General features: G+C 50.4%; 8 protein-coding genes across 8 annotated transcripts; 6 read left to right on the top strand and 2 right to left on the bottom strand.

Moving 5' to 3' along the window:
* Positions 1-1588: 1588 nt before the first annotated feature.
* Positions 1589-2251, top strand: MIND_00553100 (uncharacterized protein; the record flags this gene model as incomplete). Its single annotated transcript, XM_037362310.1, has 4 exons — positions 1589-1612; positions 1667-1739; positions 1793-1914; positions 1964-2251. The coding sequence occupies 4 exons, from the start codon at positions 1589-1591 to the stop codon at positions 2249-2251; spliced, it is 507 nt and encodes a 168-aa protein (XP_037222602.1).
* Positions 2252-2550: 299 nt separating this feature from the next.
* MIND_00553000 (uncharacterized protein) lies at positions 2551-3296 on the bottom strand (the record flags this gene model as incomplete). Its single annotated transcript, XM_037362309.1, has 5 exons — positions 2551-2569; positions 2623-2697; positions 2746-2997; positions 3044-3072; positions 3123-3296. 5 exons carry the CDS (start codon positions 3294-3296, stop codon positions 2551-2553), a joined length of 549 nt encoding a protein of 182 aa, XP_037222601.1.
* Positions 3297-4112: 816 nt separating this feature from the next.
* On the top strand, positions 4113-4941 carry MIND_00552900 (Peptidoglycan-binding domain protein; the record flags this gene model as incomplete). Its single annotated transcript, XM_037362308.1, has 4 exons — positions 4113-4217; positions 4266-4398; positions 4448-4536; positions 4591-4941. The coding sequence occupies exons 1-4, from the start codon at positions 4191-4193 to the stop codon at positions 4939-4941; spliced, it is 600 nt and encodes a 199-aa protein (XP_037222600.1). The 5' UTR covers positions 4113-4190.
* A 534-nt stretch (positions 4942-5475) lies between these two features.
* Positions 5476-8570, top strand: MIND_00552800 (CNNM transmembrane domain-containing protein; the record flags this gene model as incomplete). The annotated part of the gene is made up of 11 exons (XM_037362307.1): positions 5476-5659; positions 5710-5818; positions 5874-5970; positions 6021-6097; positions 6231-6327; positions 6363-6477; positions 6523-6834; positions 6882-7018; positions 7064-7477; positions 7524-7590; positions 7636-8570. 11 exons carry the CDS (start codon positions 5476-5478, stop codon positions 8568-8570), a joined length of 2544 nt encoding a protein of 847 aa, XP_037222599.1.
* Positions 8571-8822: 252 nt separating this feature from the next.
* Positions 8823-10808, top strand: MIND_00552700 (Serine/threonine-protein phosphatase; the record flags this gene model as incomplete). The annotated part of the gene is made up of 5 exons (XM_037362306.1): positions 8823-9331; positions 9379-10117; positions 10165-10242; positions 10294-10590; positions 10635-10808. The coding sequence occupies 5 exons, from the start codon at positions 8823-8825 to the stop codon at positions 10806-10808; spliced, it is 1797 nt and encodes a 598-aa protein (XP_037222598.1).
* Positions 10809-13781: 2973 nt separating this feature from the next.
* On the top strand, positions 13782-14544 carry MIND_00552600 (uncharacterized protein; the record flags this gene model as incomplete). The annotated part of the gene is made up of 6 exons (XM_037362305.1): positions 13782-13828; positions 13912-14097; positions 14148-14224; positions 14276-14372; positions 14421-14444; positions 14493-14544. 6 exons carry the CDS (start codon positions 13782-13784, stop codon positions 14542-14544), a joined length of 483 nt encoding a protein of 160 aa, XP_037222597.1.
* A 183-nt stretch (positions 14545-14727) lies between these two features.
* On the bottom strand, positions 14728-16643 carry MIND_00552500 (Carboxypeptidase; the record flags this gene model as incomplete). Its single annotated transcript, XM_037362304.1, has 10 exons — positions 14728-14796; positions 14847-15225; positions 15276-15485; positions 15537-15627; positions 15675-15774; positions 15819-15929; positions 15978-16046; positions 16093-16199; positions 16252-16358; positions 16405-16643. The coding sequence occupies 10 exons, from the start codon at positions 16641-16643 to the stop codon at positions 14728-14730; spliced, it is 1482 nt and encodes a 493-aa protein (XP_037222596.1).
* Positions 16644-17043: 400 nt separating this feature from the next.
* MIND_00552400 (CAP-Gly domain-containing protein) lies at positions 17044-19884 on the top strand (the record flags this gene model as incomplete). Its single annotated transcript, XM_037362303.1, has 9 exons — positions 17044-17575; positions 17627-17763; positions 17806-17917; positions 17970-18087; positions 18141-18510; positions 18564-18763; positions 18818-18987; positions 19038-19137; positions 19188-19884. 9 exons carry the CDS (start codon positions 17044-17046, stop codon positions 19882-19884), a joined length of 2436 nt encoding a protein of 811 aa, XP_037222595.1.
* Positions 19885-20171: the final 287 nt, after the last annotated feature.

The raw sequence follows: 20171 nt of genomic DNA, 5'->3' as shown, positions 1-20171 counted from the left end.
CTATCGGGGTTTTAGTGGGTATCGGATGAGCTGGTGATGATGGCAAGCTGTGACTGATGAAGCCGCAAGGCAGAAGTTGCAGCGCTGCCTGAACTAGCAAGGCCGAAGCCCCACACAAGGCGTGTACACACGCCAGTGCTATGGAGCATTTCCTCGAGTGGACCAAAATCAGGCTTGGTTTAAATCCCAAGGCCGCCAAACCACGGGTAGCGAGTGACCGACATAGGTCGGCCCGGATGCGATGCGGAATCTCGAAAGAGATAAACGCGGAGATACGGGGAAGCGTTAATTCGCCCTTACGTGCTACTATCCCAAACGTGCCACAAAAAAAAAAAAAAAAAAAAAAAAAATCAATATTCTAGAAACTACGAAGTAGTGCGCACGTGGCAAATTCCCGAGCCGCTTTCGACCAAAATGACTGTTGGGCGCTTCAACACACCGTCATGTCTGTCTACCACGGCAACTGCCACTGCGGCGCATTCAAGTTTACCTTTACCACTCCCACCGAGCTCACGCAGGCTGTTTCGTGTGACTGTAGTCTCTGTTCTCAGGAAGGCTACCTGGCCGTCCTTGCCAGAGATGGAGAGTTCCAAGTAACAAAGGGCGACATTGCGACGACTCTCTCGTCATACTCGTATGGGAAGCGACAATGGGAACACAAGGCAAGTTGTAGAAAGTTGTGAGGTTGTTGGGATTGAAGCCATTTAGTTCTGCAAGAAATGCGGGACCTCTGTGCTTGTCCATGCAAACGGAAATCCCTCCACTCTCGCAAGCGTGAATGTGAGGACAGAGCGGACGGCGATTGGTGTGCTGACGCCCAACTAGCTGCGGGTGATTGAGAATATTGACCTGTCCGCCATATCCTTGAACACCGACTTCAAAGGGTCTCAGGTTGGGCCGGCTTTCAGCCCACCATCGACTCCGCCTACCCCACGAGTACCACCACCAACGGGAGCGACAGTCTACAGCGGAGGCTGTCATTGCGGCGCAGTTGCTTACACACTCGTCCAGCCAAGCAAAATCAGCGCTCTCTCCGAGTGCAACTGCAGCATTTGCACGCGTCATGCCACGCTCTGGGCATATATCGCCGTGAACGACCTTACTCTTCGCGGCGACGACACCAATTCCACAGAATACGAATTCGCGACGAGACAAGTCAAGCATACGTTCTGCAAGACGTGTGGTGTGCTTGTGTATCTTCGTTTTGCAGGCGCGGAGGGGACGGTGGTGGATCCAGCGAATAGAGCGTTGAATGTTCGGACTCTGGATGGTGTGGATTTGGAGAGTTTCGAGGTCAAAAAAGTAGACGGGAAGGCGTATCCTCCTCTATACGTAGTTCCAGAATGATAGTCTTTGCGGAAGAAAAGTAGCAAAGAAAGGTTCATTCTTCTCGTCCCAAATGCGCTTTGCTTCAACTTGCTTGAGTTGTTCAGGTACGAGAGCAGGATTTGGCGACATCACGTGCCAACTCTCCTCTTATCCCACAACCCATCCATTGCGTCGTTCACGCTCCATTGTACATCAAGCCTTCAGGCTGGACTCCCTAGCCCTCGCAAGTAGTGGGTGACGACGACAGGCTGAACAGCCGATGGAATTACTAGACCACGATTCAGTCCGTCTATGATCATTCATTTGGAATGCTCTCTCTTATTTGCAGCCCTACTAGTTCCTCACCCGGCTAGAAGAACTCTTCGAGTCATCTCAACAGCACGGCTCAGTATGGATTACGCATAAACGATGTAGGCGGCGCGGTTGGATAATCTACAACCGCCAATAACACTTTCTTCCACAGTGCGATACGAGGACGAAGATATTGCGATGGGCCATGCGACGGGCGCTTCTGGGGGAGACGAGCGAGAGTACCCGTGTCTGATTCGCGTCACCGATGGTGGGGCGGCCAGATTCTCTACCAGGGTATGTCGAAGCCTTTCTTTTTTCGCTCCGAAACCAAATCGCTGCCTAGGTCTTGTCCTCTGAGCTCTCCAAGTTCCATGCGGCCTACGGCAACCTCCTCAAATCGGCTTTCTCCACGACTCTCCGTAAACGCGACAAAAAGAAGGAAAAACTGAAGGCGGAGGAAGCGGCAAAGCGGAAGAAGAAAATGACGGAACAAGTTATTGTTGTGGAGGGCCCCAAACGCGGCAATGGACGGAGGAAGCGCCAGAAGAAGATCAAGGCGTTGCAAAAGCAGTTGCTTTCGCAGCAGAAAGCGAAGGAAAGGGAGGAAGCTGCTGCTGTGAGAGGCTCATAAGCATATTCTGTTGGGTGACTCCAAGGTGACTCCTCCACATAATTTGTTTGTACATGTAGCAATCTCAGCGGGTCCTTGTTGCAGTTATCTCCCGAATCTTTGGAGACTAGTTCGCCCTACCAAATTTAAGTCTGACTGCAGGAGACAAGTTTGAGACACCATCTCAGAACATTCTCTCCTTAAGTATGTTCAAAAGCAGTTGCAGTGATTTGAGTTACAGTCTGCCAAATTCATACCACAACAGATACTACTCGACATAAAACCCAGCGATAACCCACTACCCTCCATTTGGTTTTTGATTATAGAGCAAGACTATACCTGTAATCGGGGTCAATATTGGATCGGTAGATGCGACTAAAAGAAACACTGACGCAGCAGGCACGTTCTTCTGGCGCAAGCCAGTGATAGTGAGTGGAATACCGAGTTTTCCGTTGATGGTCAATGCACTGTTGTCGTGATCGGTATGCATTCGAGGCCAAACGAGCAACACTCACCGGACCCAGATATCGACGTTAAGCAAATCGAGGTAGCCGAGGGGGATGATGTCGAGCGAGGCGATGGCGCCTTTCGTGAGGAGGACATTGGGAATAGAGCCAGAGTTTGCAGAGCCAAGGATGGGGAGAACGAAGCCCTTGGGGAAGGTGTGGTCAAATACGGTGTAGGTGGTCCCGTTGATTCCAGCAGTCGAGTTGACGCGGTCGATCGTGAGTTCAAAGATGAGCGGGTTGTGGGCGGTGAAGTTGATTCTGGAAGAGAAGTTTAGGGAGGGAGGGAAGATAAAGCGAAACGCACGAAAGCAGGTTGGTAGTCAACGTGTCGAGCTGGTGTCTTGGTTAGAACATTGGAAGTAAAAACAAACTGCCGTGCGCACGGTGATCGTCGCATTGACACCAGTAACAAACCCGACTCCTAGAGCATTGATGATCTCGCCCAGCAGGTTGTCTGCATGGACTTCGCCTTCAGCACGAGTCTCCACAGTCGGGATTGCGCCGACGCTGGCGATAGCAGCAACCGCAAGTCCAAAGATTGAGGAAAGGCGAACCATAGTTGGAGCTGCTTCTGGACCACGCTATCAGCCTATCATGGATGAAAATGGGTAAGGCATTACAGGAGAAGGGATGCGTAGCGGGGAGAAGCCACAGCGAGCATGGTTGTTCGCGATGGTAGGTTTTTATGGCCGGGTGTTTCGTCATGTGTGCTGCATCAGAGATTCGCGGGTTCGCCTGTCTAAATCTGTCCGAAAACATATGCTTCCCCAGAGTCAGATGACGAGTAAATCTGGGGGGCAGTGGGCGCAATTTGCACAAATATTAGGTAGCAGGGCCACATCTGGACGGACTTGTGCCGCCTTTCTGTTGTGTAGTTGGCTGATGGGGAGGGGAGCCGGAAATTCCAGGTATATAGGACCTCTTTCTCGTCTTGTGATAGTTTTGCGGGGAAACACGCAATTCGCCTATGATTTCGGATCCGCGGTTTCAGGGCATAGACATGGTAGGACGACTGGTGACTAGCGAATAATAAGGCACCGTTCCAAGTTCTTTCACAAATGTCGAAACAATTCAGATGAAGGATTCAAACCTGAGGCGTGACGGCGGCCGCTTGACGAGAAAGCCGGTCAAAGTCGCAAAAAATCAGATTCGAAGTGGTCTTGTGAGAGGCGGCCAAACCCGGGCCCGGGACAATATATTTCAACACTTGCGTTGAGGATTTGTTTGGATGGGAGCGGATCGGGAAGGGAAGTCGGAAGGAATGTTGACGGTTGAACTATTCACGACCGGATGTTGTGCAACTGCAATAGCTCTCTGAACAATCTCTAAAGCCAAGGTAAGAGGGTGATTATGTCACGTGTTTGACATCATCAAGGGTACGGCCACCTTTCCTTCCTCTCCGACTTCCATCTTTCTGTCCTCTTCTGTTTCTTTTCTCTGCTGAACACAACATGGGTCGTTGGTCGCAGCAAGATGAGGTTCGGGCTCCTGTTATGATATCTTCGTTGTGCTTACACGCTTGTCAGGACTCCGAACGACTCCCAGCAGGCATGACACGAATTGGTTATGATAGCGACACCCAGCGGTACTACTTTCGGGACAGAAATGGCTCTGTATGGCAAGGTGCTCAAGGTGCAGAGTTTAGTGAGATGACCAGAGGTATTTTCTTCGCTATTCAAACGAGAAGGTCGCTCATGATGGCTTTCAGTCGATGGACCGTCCGGTTACGACACTAACGAGGACCTGGAAGCTGCTCCTCGGCGCTCAGACGGCTACCAGCCTCTTGCCACTGATTCTGTAGGCTATTATTGTCAAATCATTGCCATGCACACCGCTTACCTGTGTTCGCAGTCTGCTCGGCTCTCACCCGCCTACTCGTCTGCCTACCGCACTCTATTCCCTTTCTTCCTCCTAATCGGCGTTGTATTGCTTCTGATCTGGCGACTGATCCTTTCTCCTGGCCTCGCAGCTCCCAAAAATCCTTGTCCCGACCCGGAAACACGACGGTACACTGTGGAACCTGGCGATAGCTGCTGGGAGATCGCCAAAGCAAATGGAGTGACGCTGGAACAACTTCGTCGTGCCAATTATGGTCTGGAATGCGAAAGGCTGATACCTGGCTCGACAATGTGTGTTCCCAAGGCCACACTGCCTAGCGATACCATGAAGAAGCGGGCGGTGGGCGTCAGTTATCGCAAGTGATCAAACGGAATAATCTATGCTATGTATTCGGGATGGACATGATTTTGACGATTTAATGTTACTTGTCGGAGTGTTTCGGACGAGTTCGTAAATGACGGAGATCCTAATGACAAAGACAGTATGACAAACATGCGAGAAGCCCTGTGCAGAGAAGTCGAAACCTCCCCGAAACTTGAGCGTTCGACTGCCCTGGTACTACATAACTGGCTAGCTAAACTTGGGGCACATCCCATGCTCCATCTGAAATGATGTGTGCATCATTTCGGACATGTCAGTAATTCCTTGGTATTTCTTGGAAGCTGGGTGGCCGACACAGAGCAACATTCGGTCCTCGTCTACGCCCTCCCTCAGCGAGATTCCGATATCACTAGGTGCAATTTGTGGCCAGACAGGCTGTCTTTGAGCAGCTTCGAACGACAGCGGGGGCTAGATGGTTTCCCACCTTCATTATCCTGACATCACGTGGACGAGAGCCGTTGTGCCGCTCGCGTAATAACGAATTGCTCTTGCCTCTTGACCACCACCCCACATCGAATGAGCTCGGCCCCCAACATATCTCAGCGTCATACCCGTCGTCTGCTTTACAGCGTTTTCTCCGTAGCTTCCCAATATGTGCACCGAACTCTCCAGAGCAACAGCTCTTCTACCAATGGCGGCGCAGGCGTTCTCATCAAACGCGAATTTGACCCACACAAACGTCAGGATATCGCCTTCGCTGGTGAGTATAAGCAATTCTAGGATGAAGCTCGTGTTAAGCGGCATCAACAGTACTCATTCCTTTCCTTGTCATGGCAAGCGGACTCTTTGCGGGCCTAACCCTGGGCTATATGAGCTTGGACGAAACCCAGCTCAACGTTCTTAGCATTAGTGGTACCCCGTGCGTGTCGCGTTGTCTTGTCATAAGCAGCATTTGCTGACCTCGGACCCACTAGGAAACAACGCGAGTATGCGAACAAGATCAAGCCCATTCGCCAAAACGGACACTTGCTCCTGGTCACACTACTCCTCGCAAACATGATCATAAATGAGGTGTGTTCCCTCCCCAAAGCTGCTCGATACCACGTTGAATACCACACCAGAGTCTGCCTCTTGTGGCGGAGCCTGTACTGGGTGGCGGTGTTCAGTCCGTTGTTGTCTCCACCGTTCTCATCGTTATGTAAGTCCTTTATGCCGTATTCAAACCTCATTAGAAGCACCGTGATGCGCAACGCGCCCACAACACGTCTTCTTCTCTGACGTCGTCACGTGGCAATATCTTTTTTGTGTTTTGGCTTCTGACCCTGTCTCAGTTTCGCAGAAATCATCCCACAGTCGCTCTTCACTCGACATGGGCTCTATCTTGGCGCGAAGATGGCTGGTTTGACTAAATGTCTTATCTACTTGCTGGTGAGTTGACCACAGGCGCTTAACGCCACGAACAGTTGGCTGATCCTGGATTTTCGCGAATTCACAGGGTATCTTCTCTTGGCCTGTCGCTAAACTTCTCGAGTTTACGCTGGGTCCGCACCATGGCATTATATATCGCAGAGCAGGCTCGTATTTCCTTGTGGTGTTCCCTCGATTTCCTGACAACATGATCAGAACTGAAGGAGCTTATTGCTATGCACTCCTCGCTCGCTACACATGGCGGAGATCTCAAGACCGACACCGTTACCATCATCGGCGCAACACTCGACCTGCAAGAAAAGGTTGTTCGGCAAGCCATGACCCCTATCGAAGACGTTTTCATGCTCTCCATCGACGCGAGTCTCGACTACGACTTGCTCAAGCAGATATGCATGACCGGCCACAGTCGCGTCCCTGTCTACGAAGAGGTCGAGCTCCACGGAAACAAGGTCAAGAAGATTCTCGGCATTTTATTGGTCAAGCAGTGTGTTTTGCTGGATCCTAAGGGTATATTTGTCTTGAGTCGTTGTCCTTCGTGCTCATTATCTGCGCAGATGCCATTCCTCTTCGCAAGATCCCGCTGAATAAGGTTCCGTTCATCCCTCATAACGAGCCGCTCCTCGGTCTATTGGACAAGTTCCAGGAAGGTCGCAGTCATATGGCCATTGTCAGTCGCTTTGGCATGGACAAGGTATGTTGTCTTCCCTCGTCATTCAGTCACTTGACCAGGCCACAGGCAGCGAGCGTCAAGCAGGCGGTCAAACGTGGTCTAGCTCAACGCCTTCGTGAACGTGTTGGCATGGCCGACTCTGATTCAAGCGACGAAGACGAGAAGGACAAGCAGAAGGAGGCGAACCGACGCAAGAAGAAGACCAAGAAGGCACGTGATCTCGAGGAGGGTATCGTCGAAGAGGTCGAGGGTGAGGAAATGCCTGGAGATGACGACGAAAAGGAAAAGGCAGACATCACCTTCCAACGGGGTCGCAAACTTGAAACTCCGACTGTCAAGAACAAGGACGAGGAGACCCAGTCTAAGAGTCGCAGAACAAGCTTTCATTTACCTAAGGCTGCCGCCGGGATGGCTTCATTCTCGACTTTGGAGCAGAGCATGCCTGCCGACGCTGTCTTGGGTAAAGAGGGTGTCGCTGATGTAAATTACCCTTCCGTTTGTGTTGTCCGGCTAATTGCGTTGCTAGTTCATGCAAAACTTCGATCCTGCTATGATGCCCCTTGGTATTATCACACTCGAGGACGTCTTGGAAGGTTTGCTTCTTACTTTCCTATTCTATCTTTACTAATCAGCCCAAGAACTAATCGGCGAGGAGATTTACGACGAATTCGACCCCCAAGGTGCCCATGGCGATCCCTATGTTCCCCCCGTTCGAATTGAAGTTGTACCTCCCGTTGTCGTCAGCCCATCTGTCGATGTTTCTTCTGGACCTGGTGCAGTCATCAAGGCCACTTCAAACCTCAAGGCGCCGGCTCCAGTGCTTAAACCACTTTCGCTCAAGGGTCTCAACTTCCTTCGCTCACGTAGTGCCCCCCCTACGCCTCGTGAACCTCCTGCTGGAGCCAATGTGTTGACTGGTGCTGCGAAAGAAAGTCCCGCTGCTCTCCCATCGCCTGAGGCAGATGCAGAAACGTCTCGTTTGAGCGAAACTCCCAGTACCGCAACGGCAATTTCTGTGTCCGCTGGGCCCGGAGTGGCTGGTCAAATTCTTCCCGAGGTCATTCCTGAACGCGACACGCCGTCTCCAACCTTGTCACTTACGCCTACGGTGCCTGATGAGCCGGTTCAACCGGAGATTCGCGTTCAACGGCCTTCCCCCGTGCAAGCTTATCCGACATCAATTCCACCCAGTGTTGTAGCTTCTCGTAGCGCTTCTCCGGCCCCATCGTTGGAAGCAATTTTACTTGATCGCAAGGCTCAACGCCGTCTGGGTGGGGCAGCAACAGCACCGACTGGATCGATTAGCGCAGCTATTGGAGCGGGCAATACTGCCAACGTCGGGAATGTCGCTTCGACGGGTCAGGGAAGCATGGCTGGAGCAAGAAATACAGCTAGCACCGGCCCCAAAGGCACTATGTTCAAGAGCAGTCCACTTGGTGGAGGTGAGCGGTCGGGCGTAGTTGTCGCCGAGCAAGTCAAGAGTCTGAAAGGTGGTGAGGGAGGGGCGGATGAGGAGGGCAAGGCGGGAGACAGGATACCGAGTGAGAAGGACAAGGAAGGTCCGGACATATGAGGTTTTGTCGGTGTTGAGTAATAACAGCCTGAGGAGAGTTTGTTTAGTTTCGTTAGCGTTCGTGTAAATTCTGATGTCTAGTTGTACTGCGAAAGACTGCAATTGTTGTCTTACGCTTGATAGGGCCGATATCGGCAGGCTTAAGGCCTTGAGGCCTGGCTTGAGGAGCTTCGGGAGTCTGAGACTTGGAATGGGATTCATCTGCGCGTGACCGAAACTGTAACACTCCATCGTCTCTTGACTTTAACCCCCATGTTGCTTGCTAAATTGCGTCGCATCTGCTCCCATTACCTCTTGCGGCTCTCCAAAAGCGCCGAGGCTCTCCTCGCAGTCAGGTTGTCCCTCGTCATCGTCAAAGAAGTTCTTGATTTGTCGAAGTCGACCACAACGACTTACCCGCCACTCAATCTTCCCCTCGTTCTCACTCTTCCGCCTGCCCCCATCCGCCTCACACTTCCGCCCGCCCCCGTCCCTCCCCCAACCAAAGCGTTGCCCATCCTCATACGAGGGACAGTTGTGCTTGGCTCCGGCCTATATCAAGTCCCACCAGGCTTCGTGTTTCTTTCTTTCTTCTGGATTTTTTCCACTGTATTGTTGGTCTATGGGGCCGCAAATAGACTGGGTGTGGCTGCCGCTGTGCGGAAGTATCTCTGCGGTGTGAGAGTTTTCTTGGATTGCGTGAAATATGGTGCCTGGGCAGTTGCTCCTCTCGTTTACTGGAGCCAGGTTGGCTTGCGCAAGATACTGGATTGTCTTGGAAGGTGTGTTCTGTGTACAGAATTTGTGTTAAGTGACTCAAGACCTACAGGTCTACGGGTTCATATGCGACCGAAAATTCGTGTCGTCTCTTCCATTCGGTCTCTATTATCGTCCGAGCCATTCCTTTTGTCGAAAAAGCTACAAGCTGGAGCAAGCACCACTACGAAGTTGGTATTCACAACACGAAGATATTTATCCGTGCTACGATCAAAGCTTTCGACAACGACGAGCTTACTCTAACGCTTACGCTCGCTCGCTCGACCATGAACTGTGACGGCGTCATCATCTTCGTGATCAGCGAGCTTGTCTCCAACTACTGGCGTTGGTGGTTTCTCTGGCGTCTCGATCCTGGAGGAACACCACAGCGTCGCTACCCCTTCATTGCCGGAACTCCCGATAGCTGGGACGGATTACTGCCAGCGCCCGAGGTCAATGCATTGTCAGCCGCAACGCACGGCTTATGGGGCTCTTCTGCTTGGAAACCCGTCCAAACGTTCAATATCAAAAGGCCATTTGACAAAACTAAATTCACGCGAATAAGACTACTGGGACGAGGCACATATGGGAAGGTCGTCGAAGTCTCTACCTATCGTGGAATACACATCGCCCTCAAGAGAGTAAAGCGGCGAGGAAAGAAGTCGGACCACTACACTGCACGACAAGCCTCGACTATGCTTTGGAACATGCTTGTGTCCGAAGTCCAGGTCCCCATTCTCATGCGCAATAATGCCGCATTTCCTTCCGTCTATGGTGTATGGTGGGACGACGCCAACTACTATATCGCGATGGTGTGTGTTGTTTTCCACCTTCTTCGTCGTGCTGACAATTGCTACAGCAGCTGGGTGACCAATGCCTAGCGGACGTTGATCATTTCCCCTCTCGTTTAGACATTTTCTGCTACGGCCGTCAGCTTGTATGATCATCTCCGGTGTTTTCTGTTCTTTGTGCTAATCATTCTCAACAGGTTGCCGCACTCGAATCGTTGCATGCCCAATATATCGTCCACCGCGACCTCAAACCCGAAAACATTCTTCTGAAAAAGGGTCAAATCATGATCATCGATTTCGGTCTCGCTCGCGTTTTCCAACCAGGAGCAGGTCCTGCTCGCTTCTGGGCCCACGAATCAGGAGAATATCGGCTGGAGGAAGTAGCAGGGACGACAGGCTACATGTCTCCCTTGGTCGCAAAAGGTTATCCATATTCGTTCGACGCCGACTTGTGGAGTTTTGGAGTGATCATATACCAATGGATCGTGCAACGCGTAGGTTTCTCCCCATAGCTTGACTGAGGTTTTGACGTTGTTAGTGGGACCCGCCTCGAATCACACCTCTTGCAAAGCGCTTCCAGTTGGATCCAAAGGACGACCTGGAAGATGACGAATTCGACTTCTTCAAGAGGATATTTTCGCTGGAGCGCGGGCAGCGGTTTCAGAGCTGGAAGGAGGTTCGCAACCACCCAATGTGGTTGGGGTTGATATAACCATACGACGAAAGTAAAGCACCCAAGGATGATCGACCGGAGAGGCTGCGAGAGGTGTAAACAGGCAAAAGTTTTGGTCGAGCGGGAGTTTATGAGGGGGACGCCCTTCTTAAACTCTTGACCGAAGCTTTCTGCTCTCTCTCGTAGTAGTATCCGGCTTCGTCAAGTGCTCGTCATTTTTCTTTGCTTCTTGTTTTCTGGATTTCTTCTTGGATTTTTTTTCTCAGTACATCGTCATCATCCGATGTCTAGTAGGGACAAATTAAATAATGGATCGTTTGCTTCATAACCGTTTCGACCGCCTGAGGACAGTCGTACATTAGGTTGATGGTGATTGGCAATGATTGCAAGGTAACTTAGAGCCTCTCCTCGAGAACCCAACCAGTTGCTCTGTTACGGTCCAAACTGCTCCGCGTTCGACGATTAACGCAGAGCGGGCATACCGCGATCGAACTTGAAGGATAGCCAAAGTCACGTGGACGAACAAGACTCTCTCTCTCTCTAGACTCTACTCTGCTACTCTGAATCTCTCTCGGCTTCAAGTATTTCCCTCTGCTTCTGGCGATCACCCATTCTACAGACGAGTATCCCATGGAGAATTCTACGCTTCCGATAGAACTTGAGTGAGAGATATTCGAGTTGGCCGCCGACATCTGCAGCATACCCAACCTCATGTTAGTTGCTCGGCGTATCAAAGTCTGGTGGGTTTTGACCACTTGTTCTAGCTCTTTGACTCCCATGGCTCACCGCGCGCAGGCTCGAGCCCATGTTGTTTCGTGTGGTCGTCATCACACACGACCATACAGCCCCGACCCAGAGAGCGATTTCGACAGCTGTGGCGACCAAACCCCCTTCATTCTTCCGCGGCGTACGCAGGTTTATCATCGAATTCCTAGACAAGTCGAGCGATCCTCTCTCGGATTCACGCCCTCTTGCCGCTCTGCACCTGCTTGGAGGGCTTCGCCATGCACCATATCACACCGAAAATCTCTGAAGAGGTCTTGTCACTTGTCCGAGCCCTGAACCCCGCTCTCCGCTATCTCTCGTTCCTCTGTTTCCAAGCAATTCCACACCCTGCTCCACCAAAGACTCGTTATTCCGTCTCATAACCCATCTGGATCTCCTCAATCCGGGCTCCTCGTACGACCCACGGATACCGCCGTTCCTTATTGGCCTCCCCTTGTTGACGCATCTGGCGATGCCTGTGGCCCTTCCGACCGAATATATGGAGCGGATTCTCAGCAAAGCCGGCTGCCGTCGCCTGCAAGTGGTAGCCCTCCTCATCACTGCGGATACAACTCTATTCCAAATCGTCTCAGACCAGCTCCCAAGCGAAATAAAAGATCCACGCGTGGTTGTCACCGTCGAACACGACTGGTTCGATAGCATCATGCCCGCACAAAAAATGTATCGCTACTGGTATGCTGCAGAGTGGCTTATCGAACAGAGACTCCGAAATATCCGCATCAGTGATGCGAGTCATGCTCCCCACTCAAGTTCAGCGCGCATCGAAACCGTGAATTTGCACAATAGGGATTGTACGCTATGTATGGCAGTCTGCACCGTCTCCTTTGCCCGTGATCACAACTTCCAGTCCTTCTTGACCGAAGTGACTGGGGAGAAACTGAAATGTTGGGTCAGATAAATGCTTCAGTCAACTATTGAGGCTTACGCGATGAACGAGCCGATAGCGCAGCTGTAACTCAAATCAGCCTTGGAGCGACGTGAAGCGGAAGCAACAAACCCGGCAGGAGCAGGACTGCAGTAGTTGTTGAGGGCTTCAACACTGTTCCCAGTGCAATTGGCGTTGCAGAACTTGAACACATCGATTTGAGGGTTCACTATTCAAGCCAGATCAGCAAATAGCAAGAAGAAAAGAAAATCTGGCTCACAAGAAAGGTCGACCTCGAGATTGGTCCAAGAGACTGGCTGGGGACTGGTGACGCAGACACCAAAGTCGATGGAGCGACTGCATATGCGTTAGTAAAGAAGACGTTGAGCAGTAGTAGTTGGACTGACGGTGGTGCTGGGAGTGGTGGGAAGGTCTTCGCGGCGCCAGAGTTATGGTCGCATCCGCCGTTGTTGTACAGGCGCCAGTTGTATGCCTGGACAGCAGCAAGTTGAGCGACAAAGAAGATGGAGGCAGCGGTGAGCTTCATTTGCATGTTGGTATTGAGGTTGTTTGTTTGAACTGAGGGAAATAAGCTGACCGCACACTGTTTATAAAGTCGTCAGTACGCTTGGAAATGGTCATGTGAACGCGAACAGGGGAAGAAAAGGCGACTTACTCGTTGTTTGGGCCTGTTGATGCAAGATCTTCATATGGATAACTCATCTCCAATAGAAAATCCGGCGAGCGCTGTCGTGGAGGAGTGTACTAAGTTTTATTGCGCACAAGACATGTTCCTTGACGCGTGCAAAGCTCAACGATTGCCGGTTCGTTAAGGGCATAAATGTGTTGGAGTTTGGACTCGGTCCAGGAGCAAATGATGACGTGGACTGTTTTCGACGAGCAAATGCAGTCTACGCTGTCCGACTGATGTACATGCATGTACCAGGTCAGTCATAGTAGGCATACCACGATGTGCTTAGTGGTTGTCGTTCGAGAAAGAGACTACTTAGAGTCACTGTCACCGTGACGGTCAACATCAACTTGAATCAATCCTGAAAGACAAGCCACTGCCTTTGCTATCGGAGCAATTCCTTCAACGCGCTGAGTCCATGTATAGGCGACCGTAGTGCATATGACGATGAACATGAACCTTGTTTGCTGCTGGGGGCTGGAAACATTCAAACTTGAAGTTCCTTACCTCCAGGACTCAAGTTAGTACTAATTCAACCATCAACGGTCACCGCGAGCCTGAGGACCAACCGCAACAGCGCACGCTCTCGAGGAACCGGAGATTGTAATCGCCTGATTCTGCGCTGGTCTCTGGGGGTGCTGAACAGCGCTCGCCGGATTTTCTATTGGAGATGAGTTATCCATATGAAGATCTTGCATCAACAGGCCCAAACAACGAGTAAGTCGCCTTTTCTTCCCCTGTTCGCGTTCACATGACCATTTCCAAGCGTACTGACGACTTTATAAACAGTGTGCGGTCAGCTTATTTCCCTCAGTTCAAACAAACAACCTCAATACCAACATGCAAATGAAGCTCACCGCTGCCTCCATCTTCTTTGTCGCTCAACTTGCTGCTGTCCAGGCATACAACTGGCGCCTGTACAACAACGGCGGATGCGACCATAACTCTGGCGCCGCGAAGACCTTCCCACCACTCCCAGCACCACCGTCAGTCCAACTACTACTGCTCAACGTCTTCTTTACTAACGCATATGCAGTCGCTCCATCGACTTTGGTGTCTGCGTCACCAGTCCCCAGCCAGTCTCTTGGACCAATCTCGAGGTCGACCTTTCTTGTGAGCCAGATTTTCTTTTCTTCTTGCTATTTGCTGATCTGGCTTGAATAGTGAACCCTCAAATCGATGTGTTCAAGTTCTGCAACGCCAATTGCACTGGGAACAGTGTTGAAGCCCTCAACAACTACTGCAGTCCTGCTCCTGCCGGGTTTGTTGCTTCCGCTTCACGTCGCTCCAAGGCTGATTTGAGTTACAGCTGCGCTATCGGCTCGTTCATCGCGTAAGCCTCAATAGTTGACTGAAGCATTTATCTGACCCAACATTTCAGGTTCTCCCCAGTCACTTCGGTCAAGAAGGCAAAGGAGGACTTGAAACTGTAATCACAGCTTCAAGCGGTCGCCAGCAACGTTGTGAAGTACATAGTTGTACAGACCTCGAATATATCACAATTCCATTTTCAGTATTGCCCAGATGGACACTAAAGAATCCCATATAGAGCAAAGAACAAAACCTTGCAGTATCCGCAATATTGACATGGTTACGTAAGCAGCAAACAAGCACAGTCAGAGTTCCTGGCCTGCCAACCAACGGCGAACCATCTCCAATGACTCCTTCGGTTTGTCATACGGGGCCTAGAAAGCATATTAGCACAAATCGACTTAACCCAGACAAGATTACCGACCATATGGCCAGCACCATCGATTGTTGCGAAAGTAAGCGGCCCAGCAGCCCTCATCAGTCCTGCCCGTTTCCCGGCTACCAACCACTCTCTCAGCGGCTGGGCTACGAACTCTTTCTGCCCTATCCATTCCAACGTAGTTGTCGAATACTCGTTGCCGATCCAATTGCACGCAAAGTCGTAATTTCCAGCATAGACCAAAACACGGATGCCTCTTTCGAGAAGGTTGGAGATATATGCGGTTGAGCCGTGCATGACGTCGCCCTGAAGCCCACCAAATGCAGCGATGACATCCCAAGCACAAGAATCAAAGTGACTCTGAGAAGGATCAACACCAAGGGCCTTTTGGATGTCGGGACGATTGAGGTATTTGACGATCTCGCTGTAAAAACCATTGAGTAACAAGAAGTGCAGATAAACGACACAACCAACTCCGTGATAGAGTAGCACAACCCGTTAGAATCAGCACAGGTCTGCGAAATGTCGTATTGGTTGCGTCCCAACGCAACATATGGGGCAATGAAGGCGTCCATACAGAAACCCATGGCGGCAGAGCAGTTGATCGAGTCGAAAACATCTTGACATGATTCCTTCAGCCATCTCATGCAGCGCGGGAGCTTTCTCTTCATTGTAACACACGTCCTATGTTGGCGTTAAGTCTTGAAAGAATGAAAATCAAGACGATAGTCTCACTGAATGGTCTGAACGGGTGGTATAGAAGCTGAGCTACATTGCATCTCATACCACCCTTTTACAATCGGTGGCGCTTCGGTCATCCCATTGCCTGAGTGAAGTTATTTCAGCGGACGTTTCCAAACAAGAAAAACCTACCAATCATCAGGGAAGTGAGGTTGATTGGCGCAATTCCTGCTTGAACGATATACTGGTTCTGATCGTAGATAGCGGCAGCGAAGACAGGCAAAAGACGGCCCTGTCGAACGTGAGATGGAGTCAAATGTAGAGAGAGATACAGACGGCATACGACTCCCCAGCAAGGTGAAGTCCTCTACCTTGAAATTTGCTGAAATGGGCGAAGAAGATAGCAATGAAAGCAGCCACATCTTTTGCCGCCTCTTCTGTGGTGCTCTGTCACGCGCGTCAAATTTCGAGCCCATATGCAACGACGCAACGCACCACAGACTCGCCGTAATCTGCGTAAGAAAAACCAGCACCGATAGGCTGGTCCACGAAGAAGATGTTGGCCTTTGCTTTTATGAGCGCCTCAAATCTTAGACAAGCACGGTATTACATTCGAGTTCCACGATTCGGGGTGATAGACAGTGCCATTTTCCGCATTGTAGACCCGGCAGGGACCGAGCTCCATGAAAAGTCCCATAGACGAGGAACATGCAGGACCTAGGCCGCTTAGCGTTGCAGTCCTGAGAGGTTGGTATTGTTCGAAACTCACCTCCATTGGTCCAAAATATCATGTCGTCGGTGTCTGGATTGTTTCGGCTTTCGAAGAAGTAGAAGAACAGGTGGCGGGCCTCGATGTCGATATAGCCCGTGTACGAGCTGGAGAGCGTGAGCAAGACGACAAGCATCCTGATAAGACACATACGCAACGCCTCCATCGCAAAAATCACTCTTTTTGACCCGCACTCGGTGGCTTGGAAAGGCAGGATGGTGGAGGGTGGTGAATGTTGCCTCTGTGAGCATATTGAGCGATCCAGTAGGCGTGAACCCATAGCTATCTTCGAGGGGAGGAAGAACAGTTTGCGAAGCAAGGCTGGTGGCAATAAAGGCGTGGGTCGCGAGATAGATGGCCATGGTGAACTTTTCAGAAAAGGATTTCACCATCGCGCTGCGCAATGCTAGCAATTTGAAGGCTCCACGGTAAGCACGGGCATAAGAGTTGGGCGTGTGTCCAATAGAAAGACATGCCGCAGCAACGTATGAAGTCAAGTCGCTGCTGTCGCTGTTGATGGCACGTGATCAGCGACTTCCAGGCTGCACCGTTCTTGCACCTCATTCGATCCCACCATCAAATGCGGCCAGTTGGTCACAAATACAAGAGAACAAAGCCGTATAGTCATAGGTCGACAAAGTCTTTGTGTCAAACGCGATTTGTCAAATGCCAGTGTACGATTCTTCATCCTCGTGCCCTTTGACGAGAACTTTGCGCGTGTTGACAGCCTCCTCATAAACAGACTCCGAAGATTTCTACTGCCTCACCAGCTACCAATTTTGTGTCTAAACTATGTCTACGCCGGAAATGGCTGGAACACTTCTGAATCATACGGTTCATGCCGACTACGAGCTCGCAACGCAAACGGGCACGGAGACGTTTATTTCTCTCCGACCAAATCTCCAAACGAAACTCGATATCCTGCAAACACAACTTCTAGCCACTCTAAAGGAAGTTGCTGACGCACAATATCTTGCCGAATTGTGGGAGGACCGGATACTGGATGCCCAAGAGCAGCTGGAAATGATGATTTTGGACAAAGAGACTGCGGAAGAGCGAGCAGAGGCGGCAGAAGCTGAGGTAGAGAACCTGAAAGAGCAGCTAGCGATCGTGCAAGTCGAATTGAACGTACTGAAAGAAGCCAACAGCGCCTCAGCCAGCATTGGCGTGGACGACATCCTTCACCGGCAGCTTGATAAGGAGAAAAACATATTGAAGGATGCTCTCTTGAGACTCCGCGATGTGGCCGAGGAGATGGATCACGAACATCGTACAAGGATAACGGAGCTGGAGGGAGAGCTGATTGATGGCATGGCATTGCAAGGTTCGTCATTTACTTGTTCTTCGCAGCGTTCTTAGCTCATCGTCTATTCAGTGAAGTATGAAACAACTGGACTGGCGCTCGTGAATGCCGAACTCCGAATTGATGATCTTGAGACACAACTTGACGATGTCCTTGATACAGAGGAAATAGTCCTCCACCTGACAGAGCGCAACATAATCCTCCACCAAGTATGCTCTTGTTCAACAGTATCTTCATCTGACGTCTGCCAGGATATTCAGGAAATGCGTATCACAATCGAAGAGCTTGAAACTCTCCGATGTTTGGATGACGAGTTGGAGGAAAACCATGTCGACACTGAACGGGCTCTGGTGGAGGAGCTTGGTTTGTGTGTTACTTGATCAAAAAGATTCAACTTGACAGCTCTTGCCCATAGAGTTGAAAGATATTGAAATTCGAGAACATGTTAACCGGGCCGGGGCTCTCAAGGATGCATGTGCCGATCTGGATCGTACTATTCGACAGTTCCGAAAACGTGTTTTGCAGCTACAGAGGTCTATTCTGTCGCCTTTTTGCTTCTAGTTTTGCTTACGCATTTGTACTCCAGCGAAGTCCAGACTCTCCGCATAAAGCTCGAAATCGCTGAATCCAATGTACATGATATTACTCAAAAATCGGCAGCAGTAATGGCGCTCAACTTCCGGCTCCAATCTTCCGTGTACAACCACCAAGCAACAATGATAGAGCTTGAGTTATGGAAAATGGACGCTCGCGAGGGAAAGGAGCTGCTCGACATCGTCCAGCCATACCTCCCTCAAATCTACGTTGATACAGACGAGAATGCTACTCGTTGTTATCTTCTCTTTCAAAGGCTCGGTAACAAGGCCGACCTGATTGCTAACACAATTACCTTGAACAATGGTCTGCCGGAATCGTTGAAGGGTTCAGTTTCAGATGAACTCATCGGGGTTTGTAATGTATGCCTCTGTTGAAGGTTTCGCTTTTGAGACTGATGTTGCTATTGAAATAGATGCGTGGTCGTATTTATGCCCTCTCAATACTGTGTCAACGCTTTGCCGCTATAATACGACGGTGCGATGTCGATTCCTTCCTCAAATTTGGCCGACTCTATCCCGAATTTGCTCCCGCGGAAAGAAAGATTGACCTGTATATCGACTCGCTAATGAAGGATGAGCTCGACAGAATCGAATGTGTGGATGATATCGTGAAGTGAGCTCCTTTGCTCACCATTTTTTCCTAGATTGCCAATTTACTTGAATCTAGACTCACAACGCAGTTCGGCTACCTTGTTGAAACCTACTTCGATGGATTTGAACTGGACCTCGCCCAGCGCGAAATAGGCTATATCGTGTCCTTCGACTCTGATTTGGATCTCTTCGCGGCTTCCATCGGTTTCTGTAAAACTTTGGTAACATCCTTGGTTCAAGATGAAGGTTCGCATGGTACTATGAACTGGGGCTTTCAGTTTTTGACCATCTTCTAGAGACTATACTTGACCTCGAGGAGTATGACATCGAAATCGAGTTGTCACAACCACTCCAACGGCTGATGGAGCAGTATGCAGTCGCCAAGGCTCTATCTCAGTACGTTCGTGTTTCGAACTTCGTCGATGATACTCAAAAAACCCGTTTAGACAGCTAGTCCAGCGAATGAAAAATATTTTGGGTGGCTCGACCGCTCTCGGAGAGCATCTGGTCCCGAAGCTGAAAGCCCTGAGCCATTCCGTTGCCAAACTCGCCAACTTCAGTCTTTTCTTCGCCCAACAAATCATGCCCCATCTCGACGATGTTCGCGCTAACAACACACCGTTCGAGCTGATGACGATCATGTCTTGCGTGAAGCAAAGTGTGCTGGCTACCGTTACAAGAAATATTAACCCTTGGCGCAACGCCTGGGAGCCAATTAGCCAGTCAGTCGCGCAGCTAGTCCAGGAGGAGAAAGGGCTATTACGGTCAATGATGGAACACGACAATGTAATCCAAATCTCGGGCATATCTCCATGGACGGCTCGTGTCGAGCAAGTCAAAGGGAGCATTAAAGATGTCGTCACCAGTAATCTCGAAGCAAAACGACAGCTTGTACAACTCAATGGCCGAATACGCTACCTCGAACTGCTGACAGCACAGAAGGACCGGAAAATGCAAGAGCTGGTTGTCAAAAACACTTGTATGCGACACAGGGTGGAGTTGGTAAAGAAACAAGCCGAGGCAATCAGGGAGCAGGACGGGATTATCGTCGAAGCAAAGCGGACGCAGCGTGCACTTCAAGAAGCCTTGGATCAGGTTGGGGCCATCTGGATGCAGACACAGAAATCATTTATCGGCAGCTGAACGCTGTGCCAGTGGCTGACAGCTGTTGGGTCAGAGTCGGTCTGTGACCCCCCAAGTTTCCGAGTCAGTGCATTACATATTATACCAAGTTAGAAATGGTGTGTGTGATACTCCTGCGAATGTAAATAGCGTATCATAGCGTATCAACAAACTAACTCATAGAAAGATGTACTGAATTTGGCGCAATTCTGGAGACCGGATTTCCTCTTTCATTGCTTCACTGACATGTGACATGAGCCGTTTTTTCTATGTTATGAACGGGTCCTCACCAAATCGGTCAGAGGGGA

This window comes from Mycena indigotica (assembly GCF_014461135.1).
Source record: "Mycena indigotica strain 171206Taipei chromosome Unknown Mind.scaff0004, whole genome shotgun sequence".
In the NCBI taxonomy this organism is placed as follows: domain Eukaryota; kingdom Fungi; phylum Basidiomycota; class Agaricomycetes; order Agaricales; family Mycenaceae; genus Mycena; species Mycena indigotica.
The sequence above is the reverse complement of the archived record's forward strand: the minus strand, read 5'-3'. Positions and strand labels throughout refer to the sequence as shown.